This window comes from Moschus berezovskii, chromosome 20 (genome assembly GCF_049115385.1).
Source record: "Moschus berezovskii isolate FMDL1 chromosome 20, NW_MosBer_1.0, whole genome shotgun sequence".
NCBI classification, from domain to species: domain Eukaryota; kingdom Metazoa; phylum Chordata; class Mammalia; order Artiodactyla; family Moschidae; genus Moschus; species Moschus berezovskii.
The window spans coordinates 21,129,783-21,148,753 of NC_142479.1; the positions used below are offsets into that span (position 1 = coordinate 21,129,783).

General features: G+C 48.4%; 1 protein-coding gene, 1 long non-coding RNA gene and 1 other non-coding gene across 5 annotated transcripts in view; 1 reads left to right on the top strand and 2 right to left on the bottom strand.

Moving 5' to 3' along the window:
• LOC129539148 (uncharacterized) overlaps positions 1-6,259 on the bottom strand; it is a 47,494-nt gene extending 41,235 nt beyond the window's left edge. The window contains exons 1-2 of one of the 2 annotated variants that reach the window (XR_016035446.1): positions 4,735-6,259; positions 1-4,340 (exon numbers count right to left, since the gene is read on the bottom strand). This is a non-coding gene — a long non-coding RNA (uncharacterized LOC129539148). The other variant, XR_016035445.1, reaches the window with a different exon arrangement.
• Positions 1,386-18,971, top strand: part of LPO (lactoperoxidase) — a 24,141-nt gene continuing 6,555 nt past the window's right edge. Inside the window, exons 1-8 of one of the 2 annotated variants that reach the window (XM_055399423.2) lie at positions 1,386-1,626; positions 2,987-3,074; positions 7,593-7,753; positions 9,289-9,406; positions 9,779-9,908; positions 10,647-10,853; positions 12,326-12,650; positions 14,272-14,432. In XM_055399423.2, the coding sequence (XP_055255398.2) occupies positions 1,395-1,626; positions 2,987-3,074; positions 7,593-7,753; positions 9,289-9,406; positions 9,779-9,908; positions 10,647-10,853; positions 12,326-12,650; positions 14,272-14,432 (1,422 nt within the window). In that variant the 5' untranslated portion in view covers positions 1,386-1,394. Of the gene's footprint in view, positions 1,627-2,986; positions 3,075-7,592; positions 7,754-8,120; positions 8,392-9,288; positions 9,407-9,778; positions 9,909-10,646; positions 10,854-12,325; positions 12,651-14,271; positions 14,433-18,971 lie in introns of those variants that run through there. The other variant, XM_055399434.2, reaches the window with a different exon arrangement.
• LOC129544797 (U6 spliceosomal RNA) lies at positions 5,452-5,558 on the bottom strand. The gene has a single exon (XR_008683546.2). It is a non-coding gene; the product is annotated as a U6 spliceosomal RNA (small nuclear RNA).

An 18,971-nucleotide genomic window follows, 5' to 3' on the forward strand; every position in this document is an offset into this window, starting at 1 on the left:
CTGTATAGATACACAGTTCACCTTTTCTGGAGATTATCTGGAGAGTGTCTGGAAGACCGCCTGGGTGGTCTCTCAGGCAAAGCCCCAGAACCACAATTTCTCTTGGGGAGTTTTGAGTAGACACGGAGTGGGCAGCCAATCTGAGGTCGTTTCTGGAGTCCATCTGGTGAATGCAGACTACAGGGAGAACTTGTATGCTCTTATGAAGAACAGAGTCTAGATACATGATCGTTCCATCTGGACACCGTGGGTGCCTCCCAGGCTGGAGCTAAAATCTCCTCAAAAGATACTTTGGGTCTGTTCCACCAAACCTAATGAACACTCTGAGCCCCAAAGCCCCTCATCGGCAAACAAAGCTGCCCGATTTTAATCTGATGACTTAGTTTAAATCATGAGTTAAAGTTCATGATGAAGGCATTGATCTAAGAGCAGGAATCTCTCCAGGCAACCTGGGACACAGCTGTGAGCTCTGTCACAACTTTCATTCTCATGTTCCATCAAGTCAGTTCTTGAGGGAGGGTGAAGCCCTGCCAGGTCCTGAAGGAAGGAACTGAGTGTCTGCTTCTCAGGTTTACTCCCCTGGGGCTGGGCCAGAGCAGGATGGCTTCCAGGGAGCAATACATCCTGAGGGGACAGAGGAAGGGGACTCCAAAGATGTGTTTCAGGTTTGGTAACAGCATTTGTCACTGGTCACAAGACAGGTTCAGGATCTTGGGTCAGAATCAGACATCCTGGATCACCCGATTCAACCCTCTCACTCAATTGGGCCAGGGGCCCAGAGATGTTAAGTAACCTGCCCAATATCACAGAGCTAGTTAGAGCAATGCATAACTACAACTCAGGCCCTTCTGACTCCAACGCCTGAGTTCTTTACCTTCTATTACGGCCTCTTTCATCTCCCAGTACCTAGCATGTGCTGGGCTGTGCTTAGTTGCTCAGTCGTGTCCAACTCTTTGCGACCCCATGGACTATAGCCCTCCTGGCTTCTCTGTCCAGGGGGATTCTCCAGGCAAGAATACTGGAGTGGTTTACCATGCCTTTCTCCAGGGGATCTTCCCAACCAAGGGATCGAACCAAGGTCTCCCGCATTGCAGGCAGGTTCTTTACTGTCTGAGCCACCAGGGCAACCCAAGCATGGGTCTGCACATATTGGCTTCCCAGGTGGCGCGAGTGGTAAAACAAAACTGCCTGCCAATGAAGAAGATGCAAGAGACAAGGGTTTGATCTCTGGGTTGGGAAGATCCCCTGGAAAAGGAAATGGCAACTCACTCCAGTATTCTTGCCTGGGAAATCCCATCGACAGAGGAGCCTGGAGGGCTAAGTCCGTGGGGTCACAAGAGTTAGACATGACTGGTGACTAAACCAATACCAGCATGGGTCTGCACATATGGTAGATGCTTAGTTACTGTGGTTTCCCCTCCTTTGCTCTCATGTTAGGGTGTCTGGTATTCTCTGGACTTTCCCTGCTTTCTCATCCTCTTTCTCTGAGTCAGTCCTACCCACAGGGATTCTACAAGGCTCATGCCCTCATCTGGGGTCTTGTTGCAGCGATGTGGGTCTGTCTCCATCTTCCAGTCTTTTTGGCTTCTGTGACCTTATTCAAGGTCGCAGCATCTGACACAAATGGTAAGTGCCACCCACCCTGTACTGGTTTCCTGGGGCTGCAGATACAGAGGACCACAGTCTGGGTGGTTTAAAACAAGAGAGTTTCATCTCCTCTGGTTCAGGAGGCTAGAAGTCCAAAATCAAGGTGTTAGCGGCCCATGCTGCTCTAAAGGCTCAAGGGGAGAATCCTTCCTTGCCTCTTCCAGCCTCTGGTGGCTCCCAGTCATCCTTGACTTACAGCTGCATCACTTCAACACAGCCCGCTTCTCTGGGGGTCCTCTTGTGTGTCCTTGCCCCTTGTGATAAAGCCACTAGTCAGTGGATATAGAGCACCCTCTAATCCCGGGCCCATATGACTTCTTCTTAATTAAAGTCACACTCTAAGGTTCTAGTTGGACATGTATTTTGGAGGGACACTATTTAAGCCACTACACTCCCCTTGTTCAAAGAATTCATCCTGATTCCCCCACCACTCCAGACCCTAATATGAATGAAAACAAGGAAATCCACCTCTACTCTAAGCCGTCTCCTTCCCTACCTCGGGATTCTGATGATCAGCTAAGCCCTTTGAGGGACTTGCTTATGGATCCACCTCACCAAGAACCAAACAAATCCCACAGTCCAGTATCCAGATCCAATCTGAGTGGTCACACACCTTCTTAATCCCAGCACTGGATCCAGTCAGCCCTCTATATCCGCAAGTTCTGCATCAGCAGATTCAATCATCATTATATTGAAAGTATTTTATTTTTAAGATTCCAAGGACTTCCCTGGTGATCCAGTGGCTAAGATTCCATGCTCCCAGTGCTGGGGATCTGGGTTTGATCCCTGGTCAAGGAACTAGATCCGACATCCTGCAGCTAGAAGTTCACACGCCACAACTAAAGATGCTACCTGCTGCAACCAGCACAGCCAAATAAATAAATATATATTTTTTAAAGATTCCAGAAAGCACCCCCCTCAAAAACAAAATGCACTCTGGCAGCTATTTACATGACATTTACATTGCATTAAGTATTATAAGTTGTCTAGAAATGATAACTTATGATTTAAAGTATATAGGACAATGTGATAGATTTACAAATACATTTTATATAAAGGACATGAGCATTCTGGGGGTTCCTGGAACAAATCCCCTGCGGATACTGAGGGATGACTGTATTCTAGTGGACTCCTAAAGAGCGACATTGATACCCTATTGAGGATCAGAGAGTATTCGTCTCATTCTTGGCTTTTCCTCCTGGGGAATGTTTCCTAGTCTTGATCTCTTCCTGCTCAGATTTGAGGAGTGGGGATAATAGCAGAGAAAGAGGGGGACAGAGCAAAGGATTTCTCCAAAGAGTGGCGTCTGACACCTCGCTCCTTGTTTCCCTGCTCCAAGCACAGGCCGCCAGCACCACCACCATCTCTGATGCTGTGAGTAAGGTCAAGACCCAGGTCAACAAGGCCTTCCTGGATTCCCGGACCAGGTGGGTGAGACACACAAACCACACACATTCCTTCCTGGGCTTCCCTGTTAAGGACAAGTGTATCTAGACCAGTCCTGACAGGCCAGTGAGCCAAAGCAATTATACAGCCTGCCCTCCCACCCCTCGCCTGCGAGGAGGGGCCAAGCAGGAGTAAGAGCCCACAGCTCCTAAAATCCTCAGCCTCGAAGTTTCCTCGAAGAGGGTGTCTCATTTGATCCCACGAGCACTTTCTTTCATGTAGTTGAGTGATTCCTTGGGTCATGCCTTCCAGAGTCTCAGAAAACCAGTCAGTAGTTTTTTGTTCATTCAGCATGACTTAGATCAAGCCCTTAGAAACAGAAGCTAAGATCTGCACTCACATACAGGTGACTTACAGGGGAGCACTCTCAGGAAGTTCTAATAGAGTGAAGGAGTGAGGCCAGATGGGTAAAAAGAAGGCCGATAAACAGGGATGCAGTTTAAGGTCCAGCCCCAGCTGACCCTGCAGGGAGATCCAGAGTGTGGGCTATATCTCAGATCCTGTCCTACCTCGAGCAAGGGAGCAGAGCGTTCACCTGCCAGAGGTGTCCTTGACTCAGCCAGATGTGCTGCAAGCTTTGTACTGGGGCTGGGGCAAGGGCGGAAGCAGGGGGTGGGGAGGGGTAGCACACTGCATGACTCCCAGGCATTCCAGACAGACAGCTCCCCTGACTCAGAAGCCATTGCCCAAGAAAGTTAGAAGCATGAGCCGTCAGCTGCAGCTGCACCCGCGGCAGCCAGGGGAGGGACCCAAAGGCACTCGGGGAACATACAGGACACTGGCAGAGTCAGCTGCCTCCCAACCCCATGGAGGGGCTAGGCTTCCCGGAATAAGCAGTGCAGACTCCGTCCCTGCCCTCAGGAAGCACATGCTGGAGCCAGAGAGGCAGACAAACCAGAGGAACCACTTCACGGAACTGAAAACCACCTTGCTCATTCCTCTTGCTGTCTCTTTACTGAACTTGGGGTTTCACACCCCCTTGGCCCTTGCATAAACTCTCAAGAGGTCCCACAACTTCTTGGCTGACTTTTAGAGGGCAAGATGTGCTCTGATCTCTTCTAGTTCCAAGAACAGCATCCTTTCAGGAACTTGAATATCAGCAGAAGATGAAGCCCCAAGCCTCTCACTTTCCTCTGCTCAGAGCTGTTGTAGGCTTCAGAGAGAAGAAACGGTCCACGGTCTGTCGTCCCTCTTTCCTGGGTTTCTTGCCATCCCCCAGCCCAGGTTTCTGACTCTTAGGGGTTAAGCTGAGGGGAGATAGGAGAGATATAGGATGACAAAGCCTGAATCACTAGGATAATGTAGTGCCTGGGGTTGGGGTGGGGTGATCAGAAGTCCTTCCCTCCTTGGGCACTTTCGGCTCTCACACACTCTGCTGCCAAGTCTCTGACCCAGAGAAGTATCTGACCAGTAGCTCACAGCCCCAAGCCTCAGCCCGGGAGCTTGTGGATCCCTCCCTAGTCCCTTCGCATATCATCTTGACTCAGGTCCCGAGGCTCCAGAAGACCAAACAGTTTTTCAAGGCAGGACCCTAGTGTATCACCCTTTGCCTCCACTTCACCCAAAACTGTCTCTGGGATTTGATTTGGGACCACTGTACAGAGAGGAGCTTCCCAGGTGGCTCCGTGGTAAAGAATCTACCTGCCAACGCAGGAGACGCTGGTTCCATCCCTGGGTCAGGAAGATCCCCTGAAGAAGGAAATGGCAACCCACTCCAGTATTCCTGCCACACACAGGTACGCGCAGAGCACTAAAAGCTTTGCCCTGCCGCTGGAGGACGTGTGGATTCAGGGCCCAGCGCCGGCCTGTCTGGCTTACTCTGCTGTTAGGTGTGCAGTGCCAGCCACCTCCTCTTTTCTTGTTTTCTTTAGGCTCTTTGGGCAGGTGTCAACCACCAGCTACAGCTCCAGGACACACAGCAGCACCCTCTTGTTCACTTTTTTTAAATTAATTTTTATTGGCGTATGGTTACTTTACAACGTTGTGTTAGTTTCTGCTGCGCAGCACAGTGAATCAGCCATATGTGTCATATATCCAGTCCTTTCTGGATTTCCTTCCCAACTAGGTCACCACAGGCCACTGAGCAGAGTTCCCTGTGACATACACTCAATTCTCGTTAGTTACCTATTTCATTCATAAGAGTGTGTATGTGTCAGTCCCAGTCTCCCAATTCGTAACATCCTCCCCCTTGGAATCCGTAAGTTTGTTCTCTACGTCTGTGACTCTGTTTCTGCTTTTGCCAATAAGCTCATCTGTACTGTTTGTCGAGATTCCACATGTAAGTGATATTATACAATATTTGTTTTTCCTCTGACTTACTTCACTCTGTATGACAAAGGTAAAAATCTGTCTCTAGGTAAAAATGTGGAACCTTTCACAAATTTGTCTGTCATCCTTGTGCAGGGGCCATGCTGAGCCCTTCTGTATAGTCCCAATTTTAGGATATGTGCTGCCAAAGTGAGCACCTGTCCTCCTCGTAAGGACCTTGTCACGGGACTGAGAGCAAAGAGGAAGCCCCACAGCAATGGGAGGGAAATGTCCGGTGTTTCAGCCACTGTCTCCAGTGAACCTTCCCTCTCCCTCCTAACGTCAACCCTTTTATAGCCCAAGGTGGGGGTAGACTAAAAGCCACAAATCCATGTTCAGCACCTCCTTTTTGAGTCATGCTGCCCAGGATGACCAGCCCTGCCTTGGAACTCATCCCCACTGGTTAGTTCCTGGATTCAGGGACCTTGTGGAGACATAATCACATTTTAACATTTTGTTCACAAGCAAACAATCCAGCGACCCACAAACTGTGATGAGGACAATGAAGGCAGTAAACAGAGCAGTGGCTGCTACTCTAGTTGCAGGGAGCAGGGAAGCCTGATGGAGGATGAGAAGGAACAGGCCGTGTAGTGAGCCAGGGGCTAGCATTACAGGGCCTGGGAGCGGTGCAGGCAAAGTTTCTGAGGCAGGAAAGAGCTTCGGGTGCTCAGGACATGGAAAGAAGGCCATGCTCGTGACGGCAGTAGGAAAAGAGGACCCACAGCTGGAGCCTGAGAGTCAGAGGGTCAGAGGCAGAGCAGCGGTGTGGAGGGCCTGGGGGAGAAGGGGAAGGATCAGGCATGATAGTTCATGGGTGTGGGGTCTCCTTTGCAGACGATGAAAATGTTTGGGAGCTAGACAGAGGCAAAGCTCACATAATGTACACTATAAGACCATGGATTCAGGTATGCTGCAGGGTGAGCCAACAAAGTGCTTAAATCAGAGTAGCCTGGTCTGCTTTTCATTTGAAAAAGCTTCCTCCTGCAGCCAGGTGGAGAATGGATGGGAGGAGGACAGGAGGGGAGGCAGTAGTCTGCTGAAACCCTCCAGATGGGGGAGGATGACGACTAGGACGAGGGCAGAGGCCTGGAGATGGGAACAGAGTCCCTGCACGGCCCTGCCTGCTCCCTCGGAACCCAGTTCGGCCTGGTTGTCCATGTCACCCCTCAGGCTGAAACACCAGGCCCCTGCGTGCTAGAAATAGAGTTAAGGACTTGATTCACACGGACAGGCCAGGAGTCACAGCCTGTGAAGTGTATCCCCAAAGCAAGGTTGTCTTCCTGAGAGTTTGAGCCACTTCCAAAATTTCAGAGTCTTAGAGCCGTAAAGATCATCTCACAGGACCCATCTCACACAGGAGTGAGGAGAGGGTTCTCATGCAGGACTTCACCCACCTCACCTTGCTGAGTAGTAGAAGTCTATTTCCTCTCTGTTTTTCCAGACTGACTACATTCTATTGACCTGTCTTCAATTCTGTCTTATGTCCCCCTGACTGCTGGGTCTAGCCAACAAGCTTTTTATTTCAGTTGGGTATTTTCAGATCTGTAATTTCGACTTGTCTTCTTTTTTTAATAAATTCTATTCTTTTTTTCAAACTTTAAACTTTTTAGTTTGTACTGGGGTATAGCCGATTAACCATGTTGTGGATGTTTCAGATGAACAGCGAAGAAACTCAGCCATACATAATAAATTCTCCTTTTAAGGAATGGTCTGGGTTGTTGTTGTTTTTTTAAGAAAAACTTAAAATTGATTATTGAACCATTTTAATGACAGCGAATTTTAAATCATTTTAAAATCTTCATCAGATGTCTCCAGCATCTGGTTCACTCCAGTATTGGCATCGGTTGGTTGCCCCCAAGGCTCAGTGAGAGGGGGTTCCACTGTCAGGGGCTCCTCAGTCGGAATTGGTACATCCCGGGACTTAGGCGTATTTCAGTTTCCCCAACTGAGCCGGAAGCCGCCAACACAGCGGCAGCCCTCTGATTCTAGGAAGCGCTCAGGTCCATCTGCCTGCCTTCCCTCAGAACCAGACTTCACCAAGCTTAAAGACACACTGCAGCTTCCTCCTCCCAGAGGCGGTTTTCCAGAGGCATCGAGGAGAGCTGAGTAAAGATCCTGAGAGCACAGACGTGGGGGGCTCCTGCTTGCTGCCCGCCCCCCCGCCATGGCTCCCAAACTGCTCTCCACTGTAGGCTGAAGACGACCTTGAGCTCTGAGGCGCCCACCACCCGACAGCTCTCAGAGTACTTCAAGCACGCCAAGGGCCAGACCCGCACGGCCATTCGCAACGGGCAGGTGTGGGAGGAGTCCTTAAAGAGGCTGAGGCGGGACACAACCCTGACCAACGCCACAGGTACGGAAAACCCACCAGCCCCGCAGTGGCAGGACGGGCTAGTCTCTCTGCGGGAAAGAGCAGAAGCCATCAAGACTGCAGCTCCTGTTGGGAGCCCTCTTCTCTCTCCCTCAGAGCAAGGAGGGGCTGGGAGGACAGCCAGGTCAGTGCTCTCTCGGCAGAGAAAGGAACTCAGGCCCAGCAAGGTCACACTGCCAACTCCAAATGAGGGGACATTCGTGCCCTTTGGCATAATACCAACTGTAAGACCTCTGTCCAGAGGAAGAACTAAAGTCAATAAACTCGGGCTCCCTGTCTCAAACCACAGTGCCACCACTTCCGCCAGTGAAAGGGACATTTAAGCCACCTGTGTCAGGGGAGATTTACTGGGATTATGTCACGGGTGAGGAACTGTCCCTCTTGTTCTGGGTACTGTGGAGCTGAAACAATGAGCTTGCCAATAGATCATGAGCTCCTCAACCCGTCCACCCCACCCCGGCCAAATGTCACAGTTCATGGACGGTTATTGAGGAAGGGGATTGATCTTGACGGAAGGAAGAGACTGCAGGTTCTTGCTGGGAAAACTTCAAGTGAGGGAAGATACCTGGCCTAGGATATGGGCAAATTCCAAAGTTCCCAAAGAAGGAAACCAGGACAAGGTAGGGAGAAGGAGGGAGTGCTTTGAACTCAATGAAACTCAAAAGGCGCTGGGGCTTGAACCTTGGCCCCTGCCCATTTTTGCAGATGAGCCCCCTGAAGAAGCCCCCCAGGGCTGGATTCCCCTGACTCCTTTTCCCTGCAGGCACCAGGATGGAGTACAGGCTGCTCTAGGACTTGGGCAGCTCTCTCTTCTGTGCCCTCATGAAGGCCTCTGATGCCTGAAACTCCCCACTGTGTTACCCACGCAAGACCACAGCGCTCCTCACTTAAAAATGGCCTGTCGCTTCCCAATATCTTTCCCATTTAGATTCCTATGTGCTTAGTACTTTAGAGGTCACTGGAACTTTACTTTTTGTGTTTTTTTTTTTTTCAATGCCATGTGGCATCTGAGATCTTAGTTCCCCAACCAGGGGTTGAACTCTCACACCCTATGGTGGAAGTGTGGAGTCTAAACCACTGGACCACCAGGGACATACCCATCAGTGGAGCTTTAGAAGAAAAGCAATCTTATCAAACTTATACTAACATGCACCTAACCTCTCAGGGGGTACTTTTATTCTAAAAGAAAGCTCTGTTGATTGAAATGATCTCCTAGACCAAGAATTACTAACAGTTCTGGAGATATTACTAGTCTGTGCAGCCTTGGGCAAGTCTTGGGAACCCTATGGTCTCAGTTTCTTCTCTGTAAAATAAGAATTAAAAGTTTTACCTTAATGAGTTATCAGGATTAAAGGTGAAAGCCCCTGAGAAACGCTGGCTTAGAATGTATTCTCCCCAAAATCAAGTTCAAAAGATGAACCTCCCCTCAGGGCCTCGGAATGGAGGAAGAACCCAGGCACAGGAGCGATAGAGGGTTTTCTGACACCACCTTGCCTGTGGCATCTTTTCTCTTTCAGACCCTAGCCTGGATTTGACTGCACTCTCCTGGGAGGTGGGCTGCGGTGCCCCGGTTCCTCTGGTGAAATGTGATGAAAACAGCCCTTACCGCACCATCACCGGAGACTGTAATAACAGGTGAGCGGTAGTCGCAGCCCAGCCAGGGGCTTGGCCCCTTGGGCACTGCGGGCAAGCCTCCCACGACCTCACCCGCCCGGGCCAGCGTCCCGCTGGAATCCGATCTGTTGGAACCCGCCTCACTTTCCCAACTTGTCTAAAAGAGACCACCTTTTGTCCGGCCGGAAGGAGCGCCTTGCCGGGGGCGGAGGAGCCCGGAGCCTTCGGGGATGGGAGTGGTCCAGACCACCTCACTCGAGAGGCACCTCCTCTGCATCCAGTCTCCCTGGGGCAGAGGCTCCCGTCCTTCCCCGGGGGAGCCCCGTGGGGAGTGCGGAGAGGCAGGCCCGGGAGCCGGCCGGCCGAGGCTGAGGGCCGGCCTTGCCGTTGCAGGAGGAGCCCCGCGCTGGGCGCCGCCAACAGGGCGCTGGCGCGCTGGCTGCCGGCGGAGTACGAGGACGGGCTCGCCCTGCCCTTCGGCTGGACTCAGAGGAAGACGCGCAACGGCTTCCGCGTCCCGCTGGTGAGCGCGGCCGCGGGCCTGGGGCGAGCCCCGAGCTGGCGCGGGGAGACGGAGTCAGAGGGGAAGGGAGGCGCTCCCCTGAGTACCCGAGGAGAGGACGCAGACACAGGCGCGAGGACAGACAGACGCGCGGCAGAACCACACCCGGGGAGACGCGGAGAGGGGACTCGCTCCCTCGTGGTGTTCCGGAAAACGCCACTAGAGGGCTGCAGATCCCGCGTCCCGAGCCCAGCCACGTGGTGGTCACGGCCCGGCCGCCATCGAGCCAAGTACCCCCGGGGTCTCCCAGGCAGATGGCCTCCCTGCGCCATCCTGCTGGCGCTTGTCCTGCCGCAGCCCCTGGAGTGCATCAGCTGTTGTTTGCCTGGAGGTCCCTTCTACTGGCCTCATCTGAGTTGTCAGGCCCTCCCCAGAGCCCCTCTGTTCCTTTTTCCAGACACCTGGCACCTCCTCCTTGGCATTTACTTAAGGGACAGCCTGTCTTTGTTTTCCCCCTTTGAGTGGAAAGGGCACTGGCCTTGAAATCAGACAGTCATACAGACCTGGCCCTTTGTAGCTGCAGGACGTGGGTGAGTTGCCCTCACCCCTCTTGGACTCAGAATGGGAGTAATGCCATCCACTTCAGAGCTTGTCCTGAAGAGGAAGCGTACCTGTTACGTCCTGGGTGGTCAATATACTGCGTTCAATCTGAATCTTCAAAGCACCTTTTCTTCCCTCTCTTTCTGTCTCCATCTGTAGGCCCGTGAGGTATCCAACAAAATTGTAGGCTACCTGGACGAAGAGGGTGTTCTGGACCAAAACAGGTCCCTGCTCTTCATGCAGTGGGGTCAAATTGTGGACCACGACCTGGACTTTGCCCCGGAAACGGAACTGGGGAGCAGCGAGCACTCCAAAGCCCAGTGTGAGAAGCACTGTATCCAGGGAAACAACTGCTTCCCCATCATGGTAGGCCCCTGCAGCAGGGGTGGGGGTGGGGGGGGCCTGGCAAACCGCTTGCCTCCCTGGTGTAGCAGGTGTTCCTAGCCCATCAGCCAGGACCTCCTGGAGATCTTGAATGCTGATCTGACAACTTCCCAAGCCTCTCACATTCTATTCATTCATTAGCCCACTTGTTTCGTAAATAGACATCCATCATCTGCCATCATCAGGCAACACACTAAGCACTTGAGATTCAAAGGTGAACGAGACAGCCTCCCTTCCCTGGAGGACAGAGGACCTGTGTAGAAAATGGACAAGTAATCACTAGTGGCAAAACTGGGAAGCTCTGGGGAGGGTTTTCTTCATCCCTGGCCCAGCAGCACTGATGTCACCTGGGGTCTTATTGGAAATGTACGATCTCAAACTGCACCCCAAACATTGGGAAGCAGAATCTACATTTTATCCAGATCCCCAGGAGAGTCATTGTATACCCAGTAAATTTGTGTAATGCCGCTGTGAGTCATCATGGCGTCCAGGAAGGCTGCTCCCAGAAAGAGCTGAAACGTGATGGATGAGTCAGAATGAGAAGCAGGGACTTGTGGGAATTTCCAGCAGGAAGGGAAAGGAATTTGCAGTGGCGCACCTTTCTTCTTAATCGTGGGTTTTACAGTGAGAGCGTGATTTATTCACTCAAGCGTATCAAGAATATGTGTTGTGGTATAAAGAACATGGGCTTCCCAGGTGGCGCTAGTGGTAAAGAACCCACCTGCCAATGCAGGAGACATAAGAGACATGGAATCGATCCCTGCATTGGGAAGATCCCCTGAAGAAGGGCATGGCAGCCCACTCCAGTTTTCTTATCTGGAGAATCCCATGAACAGAGAAGCCTGAAGGCTACTGTCCATAGGGTCGAAAAGGGTCGGACACAACCTAAGCAACTTAGCACAGCACAGCACATGAAGAACATAAGCTGTGGAGTAAGGGCAGCCTAGATCTGAGTCCCACATCTTTCCCTTTCAGTTTGTGAGTTCTTGGGCAAATTACTTAACCTTTTGGAGCCTCGGTTTTCTCACATGTAAAGTGGGACAGAATTACCTACCTTACAGGGTTTTATGAGGACCAAAGTGAGACAAAGTATGCATGATACCAAGCACATGGTAGGTCTAAAATAAATAAATGGGAGCTATTGTTAGTAGTAATTATTAACAAACTCTCTCCTGCCTCATGTCCTGCTTCCCTGTGCCAGGATCTCAGGACTCCCTCACAACCAAAAATTTGGAGCTTTTCCTCTTGGCCCTTTTACACAGCAGGAGGTAGTGAATTTCAGGGTCCTGGGGGCCCAGGATGTAGCGTCAGCATTTGGCCTCTGGAGCCAGTGTCTGGCACTAGGGTCTCAGGAGGGCACCATCAGCATCTTTGCCAGCTGCATTGAGACCTGCCCTGGGGAGAGGCTGCCAGCTGTACCACCTCTGCAGTCACCCACCCCCATCTCTCTGCAGTTCCCAAAAAATGATCCCAAGTTGAAGACTCAAGGGAAATGCATGCCTTTCTTCCGAGCTGGGTTTGTCTGCCCCACTCCACCTTACCAGTCGTTGGCCCGAGAACAGATCAATGCTGTGACTTCCTTCCTGGACGCCAGCTTAGTGTACGGCTCTGAGCCCAGCCTGGCCAGCCGTCTCCGGAACCTCAGCAGCCCGCTGGGCCTCATGGCGGTCAACCAAGAAGCCTGGGACCATGGGCTGGCCTACCTGCCCTTTGACAACAAGAAGCCAAGCCCCTGTGAGTTCATCAACACCACTGCCCGTGTGCCCTGCTTCCTGGCGGGTGAGTCTAGGCTGGAAATAGAGGGGCCCCAGGACAAAGGGATTATCCTGGGGACTGAGAGCAGAGGGAGGCTGGAAAAGCTTCTCAAGGGTACTGGGTGGCTTCCAAGCACTGGAAGAGTGACCCTTGCTTCTTTTCATTGTCTTCTGGAAAAATACACACTGAAAGCCACCACTGCTGCAGGCACTGGTCCAGGACTGGCAGAAGGGCCCAGACAAATACAGGATCTAAGACCATGTGTTCAGTGTATGTAAAAAAAAAGAAAAGAATTATGGAAATCCAGAAAAGCACAAAGAAAATAAGAAAATCCACAAAATCCCACTACTCACAGATAATCATCACTGACATTTTAAGGCCTATCTTTCCAGCTTTTTTCCTGTCATAGATCTTGTTCTACACTCTTTTACACAATTGGGGTCATACTAGAGTGCGGCTCTGTAATCCGATGTTTTCTCTTCACCTGTCACGTCTTTAAATATTTTTTCTTCTACATCATGATCTTTAATGGTTACCTGGCATTCCATGGCATATGTTTATCGTAATTTATTTTACCAACCCTGTTTGGAGACGTTTAAGTCATTTTTAGCTTTTCTGTGATTTTGTTGCTGTTTTTAAGGTCGTGAGCATCCTTGTTGACGAATCCCTGTGCTGATTTTCAATAAGTTTACTAAGATAACTTCCTAGAAGAGGAAGTTCTATATAAATCAGAAGGAATGTATATTTTTAAGGCTTTTTATAATCTTGACACAGAGCCCCTACTCCATGCAGCCTGTGCAACTAAAGCCCTCTCCAATGCTCATTCTAGGGGCTCGTGCCCTCCTGGTCCTCTCTGCCTTTGGCTTCCAGAGGTCTTATCTCTTCCAAAATTCCAGTCTTCTAGGACGAAGCCCACCCAGACATGGCAGAAGGCCCAGGTCTCTTGCTGGATCTCTTGGATTCTATGTCCACATACATCTCACATCAGTCCAGACACAAAACCAAGCCCTTCCTGTTTCCCATAAAAATATCCACTAAGACCAAGCATTGGTGAATTTCACAGACTTTCCTGAAGGTTAGAGGACACAAAGAGAAGCCCCCTGTAAAGCACCTGGTCCTTCACCATCTACATGACCCTCTCCTCCTGACAGCCCCCATCTCTAGATTCTTCTCCCTTATTACACGGAATAATTTAACCCTTCCCAGGTTCCTACCCTCAAACTTGCATTCCTAAAATCATCGGAGTTGCTCTGAACAATAAAAAGCCCCTCGCTCATTTCTAGGTCCTGTCTTAGAAGGCAATTTGGATTTAATTAGCAAAATTTTACTTCTTAATGTCATCTGTAGCCTTTACCACAGTCTAGTGGGGGGGTCAACGTTCTTATCCCCATTTTCACAGATATGAAGACTGAGGCTTAGAAACATTAAGTAACTTGTCCAAAGTCACAGAACTAAAAGGTATGTGTGCAGAGCTGGGAGTCAAATCTATGAATCACAACTCAGATCTCTTTCCAGCTTAAATTAACTAGAAGGAGGGACTTAAGAGAGCTTCCCGCTGGGGCATCATCATGTATTTCTCTGTGTAGGTTACTGGGTTCGGGGGCTGCTCAGGGTGAACCCACCTTCCTGCCTTCTGGGCTTTCAGGAGATTCCCGAGCCTCAGAGCAGGTCCTGCTGGCCACTTCCCACACCCTCCTTCTCCGAGAGCACAACCGGCTGGCCAGAGAACTAAAGAAACTCAACCCTCACTGGGATGGAGAGAAGCTCTACCAGGAAGCCCGGAAAATCCTGGGAGCCTTTGTGCAGGTGAGAAGCCCGGGAGCACTGCCTGTACACCAGCCTCGCTCATTCAGCTGGCCCTGCCTTCTGTCTGCTGCCAGACCACCATCCCCCTTCCCCTCCTCTTCTGCTTCTTTCCCATGGTCTCACTCTTGTAAACCCTCCCTTCTGTTTCTTCAGCTTCTCTGCCCCAAAATGAATCTCTGGATTCAGGGTGTCGGCAGGTCATTCATATGTTGGTCACTCAGTGTACCCCCTCAAGTGCCATCACTGGGACCATTGGTTCCATCACTTCTGGGATGGTTGCTGCTGCTGCTGCTGAGTCGCTTCAGTCATGTCCGACTCTGTGCGACCCCATAGACGGCAGCCCACCAGGCTCCCCCGTCCCTGGGATTCTCCAGGCAAGAATACTGGAGTGGATTGCCATTTTCTTCTCCAGTGCATGAAAGTGAAAAGTGAAAATGAAGTCGCTCAGTCATGTCCGACTAGTAGCGACCCCATGGACTGTAGCCCACCAGGCTCCTCTGTCCATGGGATTTTCCAGGCAAGAGCCTGGGATGGTTACATCGCCATTATTTCAATTGTTTGGATTGGATTATCTTTTAATCCCACACCTAAGCCACAGGTCACAGGCACGAGTCAATTGCTAGTGTTGATCAACTGATTGACTAACTAGAATAGACTTAGAAAGGTGGATATGTTGACATTAACCATACACATATTTTTTAAAACATTTTATTTAGAAATACTTGTAGATGTTTAGGGAGTTGTAGCCCCCAAAACGTACATGCACCTAGTCTCCCCCAGTGCTAACATTTTGCATAGCTATGGTACAATTGCAAAAGCCTGAGGTTAACATTGATATGAACCATAAAGTTTCATCAGATTTCACCAGTAATAAATGCAGTCAATTCGTGTGGTGTGTGTGTGTGTATGTGTGTGTATGTGTGTAGCTCCATGCAATTGTATCATGAAAAATGTATAGTTTCATGTAACCACCACCACAATAAAGACACTTACCTCTTCCATCACCAGAGGACTCCCTTGTGCTACCTTTTTACCAGCTGTAGCTCACCTGGTAAAGAATCCGCCTGCGATGTGGGAGACCTGGGTTCAATTCCCAGGTTGGGAAGTTCCCCTGGAGAAGGGAAAGGTTACCCACTCCAGTATTCTTGCCTGGGGAATTCCATGGACTGTATAGTCCATGGGATCACAAAGAGTCGGACAGGACTGAACGACTTTCACTTCACTCACCCTTTCTGATAGGTATGTAATGATACCGCATTGTGATTTTACTCTGCATTTACCTGATGGCTGATAACACTGAACATCTTTTCACACGCTTTTATTTTTTTTGCCATATGGATATCCTCTTCAGTAAAACTTTGGTTCATATATTTTGCCCGTTTTCTTTTTTTTTTATTATTTTTTTGATTTTATTGTGTTTGTTTTTTGGCTGCCTTGGGTCCTGGTTACGGCACATGAGATCTTTCACTGTGGCCCGTGAGCTCAGTAGTTCCGCGCACCGGCATAGCTGTCCGCAGTGGGAGCCTAGTGCACGGATCAGGACTGGAACCCGAGCCACCTGCATTGGAAGCATTGGAAGGTGGATTCTTAACCACCGGACCACCAGGGACGTCCCTATTTTGCCCATTTTCAGATTAGAGCTTGTCTTTTGATGTTGAGTTTTCAGTGTGTGTTACTCAGTCGTGTCTAACTCTTTGTGACCCCATGGACTATAACGTGCCAGGCCCCTCTGTCCATGGAATTCCCCAGGCAAGAATACTGGAGTGGGTAACCATTCCCTTCTCCAGGGGATCTTCCTGACTCAGGGATCAAACCTGGGTCTCTTGCATTGCACGAATATTCTTTACTATCTGAACCATCAGGGAAGTCAGTTCTTTTTACATTCTAGCTATGAGTCTTTTGTCAGATATGTGACTGTAAATATTTTCTCCAAGTCTGTACTTTGTCTTTTCATTCTCTTAATAGAGTCCTTTGCAGAGTAAGGGTTTTAATTTTAATGAGGTCAAATTTATCAGTTTTTTCCTTTCACATATTCTGCTTTTGGTGTCAAGTCTCAATTCTTTCCCAAAGTCTTAGGTCCCAAAGATTTATCTCCTGGTTTTATTTTTCTAGACGTTTTATGGTTTTATCTTTTACATTTAAGATCATGATCCATTTGAGGTTAATTTTTGTATAAAGCATAAGGTTTAGGTCAGGGTTCATTGACGGGCAGGGTGACTATGAATTTCTGATTGCTCCAGCACAACTTATAGAAAGGCTATCTTTCTCCTCTTGAATTGCTTTTGCTCCTTTGTCAAAAATTATTAATATTTGGTCATATTTATATCAATCTATTTCTAGATTGCCCATTCTATTCCACTAATCTATATGTCTATTCCTATACCAGTACCAGTGTTCAGTAACTGTAGTTATATATAGACTTAACATTAGGAAGAATGACTCTTCTCACTTTACTCTTCTTTTTTGAAATTATTTTGGCTATTGTACGGTCTTTACCTTTCCATATACATTTTAAAACATGCTTATCCATGTCTACAAAGAAGTCTTGCTGAGATTTTGATAAGAATTGTATTAAACCTATAGATCAATTTAGGGACAATTGACATCCTTACTATGCTGAGCTTCCCAATATATAAACAGTGTGTATGTGTGTGTGTTAGTTGCTCAGTCATGTCTGACTCTGTGACCCCATGGACTGTAGCCCACCAGGCTCTTCTGTTCATGGGGATTCTCCAGGCAAGAATACTGGAGTGGGTTGGCATGCCCTCCTCCAGGGGATCTTCCCATCCCAGGGAGCGGACCCAGGTCTCCCGCATTGCAGGCAGATTGTTTACCATCAGGGAAGCCCATAAACATAGTGTGTCTTTCCAGATGTTTAGATTTTCCTTGATTTATTTCATCAGCATTTTATAATTTAATCATACAGATCCTATGCATGCTTGTTACATACCTGAATATTAACTTCCTTTGGAAGAATTGTAAATGGTATTACATCTCTTATTTCAGTTTCCACTTACTCATTATCAGTGTGTAAAAATATAATTGATTTTTATGTGTTGATTCTGTATCCTATGACCTTGCTAAACTCAGTTCTAGGAATCTGTAGGTTCTTTGGGATTTTCTACAGATAGTTGTCATCTATAAATAATTAGTTATATTCCTTCTTTTCTAATTTGTGTGTTTTTCATTTCTTTATCTTGCCTTATTACAGGCAAGAAAAGTATAACTTCCAGTACTATACTGAATAAGAGTGGTGACAGCAGACATTCTCATCTTCTCAACAGTAAAAGAAAAGCATTCGAGGTTTACCATTGAGTATGTTAATAGTGAATTTTTTTGTAAATGCTCTGTATGAAGTTGAGGAAGTTCTGCTCTTCTCCTAGTGTACTGAAAGTATTTAAATGAATAGACATGGAATTTTGTCAAGTGGTTTTTCTGCATAGATTTATATAATTATATGACTTTTCTTTTTTAGTCTATTCTGGTTGCTTTACGTTTCTTTTCCTCTTACTGCTAGTTTATTGAGATGGGAACTTAGATTATTGATTTGAGAGCTTTCTTCTTTTCTAAGTATTAGAAGTGATTCCCTCTTGGCACTGTTAGTTGTATCCCACAAATGTTGATACACTGTGTTTTCATTTTAATTCAGTATGTATGTTTTGTTGTTGTTACTTCCTTTCTCTTTGACCTGTAGGTTATTTAGAAGTATATTATTTTATTTCCAAGTGTTCAGAGATTTCACTGCTGCCTTTCTGTTACTGATTTCTAGTTTGATTCCATCATTGTCAAATAATATACTCTATATGATCTCAATTCTTTCAAATTTGTTAAGGTTTACTTTGTAACTCTGGTGCAGTTATCTTGTTGAATGTTCCACAGATCCTTAAGAAGTGTTTGTGCATTCTGCTATAGGGTGGAATGTTACCTAGTACATTGTTCTTTCCTTTCTGAAGGTCCTAGCCTTCTTCTGTTTTCATTTCTTTATATTTAAAGAGTTTCTTTTAGCCATTCTCTGAGGATAGATCTGCTCGCAGTAAATGCTCTTCCTTTCCTTCATCTGAGAATGTCTTTATTTCCCTTTTATTCCAGAGGAATAGTTTTACCAGATACTAGATTCAAGGTTGACAGTTCTTTTCTTTCAGCACTTGAAAAATGTGCCGCTTCCCTCTTTGCCTCCGTGGTTTCAAATGAGAAATTCACTGCTATTCAAATGGAAAGTGAAGGTCACTCAGTCGTGTCCGACTTTTTGTGACCCCACGGACTATACAGTCCATGGAATTCTCTGGTCCAGAATACTGGAGTGGGTAGCCTTTCCTTTCTCCAGGGGCTCTTCCAACCCAGGAATTGAACACAGGTCTCCCACATTGCTGGCAGATTCTTTACCAGCTGAGCCACAAGGGAAGCCCAAGAAAACTGGGGTAGTAGGTAGCCTATCCCCTCCAGGGGATCTTCCTGACCCAGGAATCAAACTAGGGTGTCCTGCATTGCAGGCAGATTCTTTACCAACTGAGCTATGAGGGAAGCTATTCAAGTTGGTGT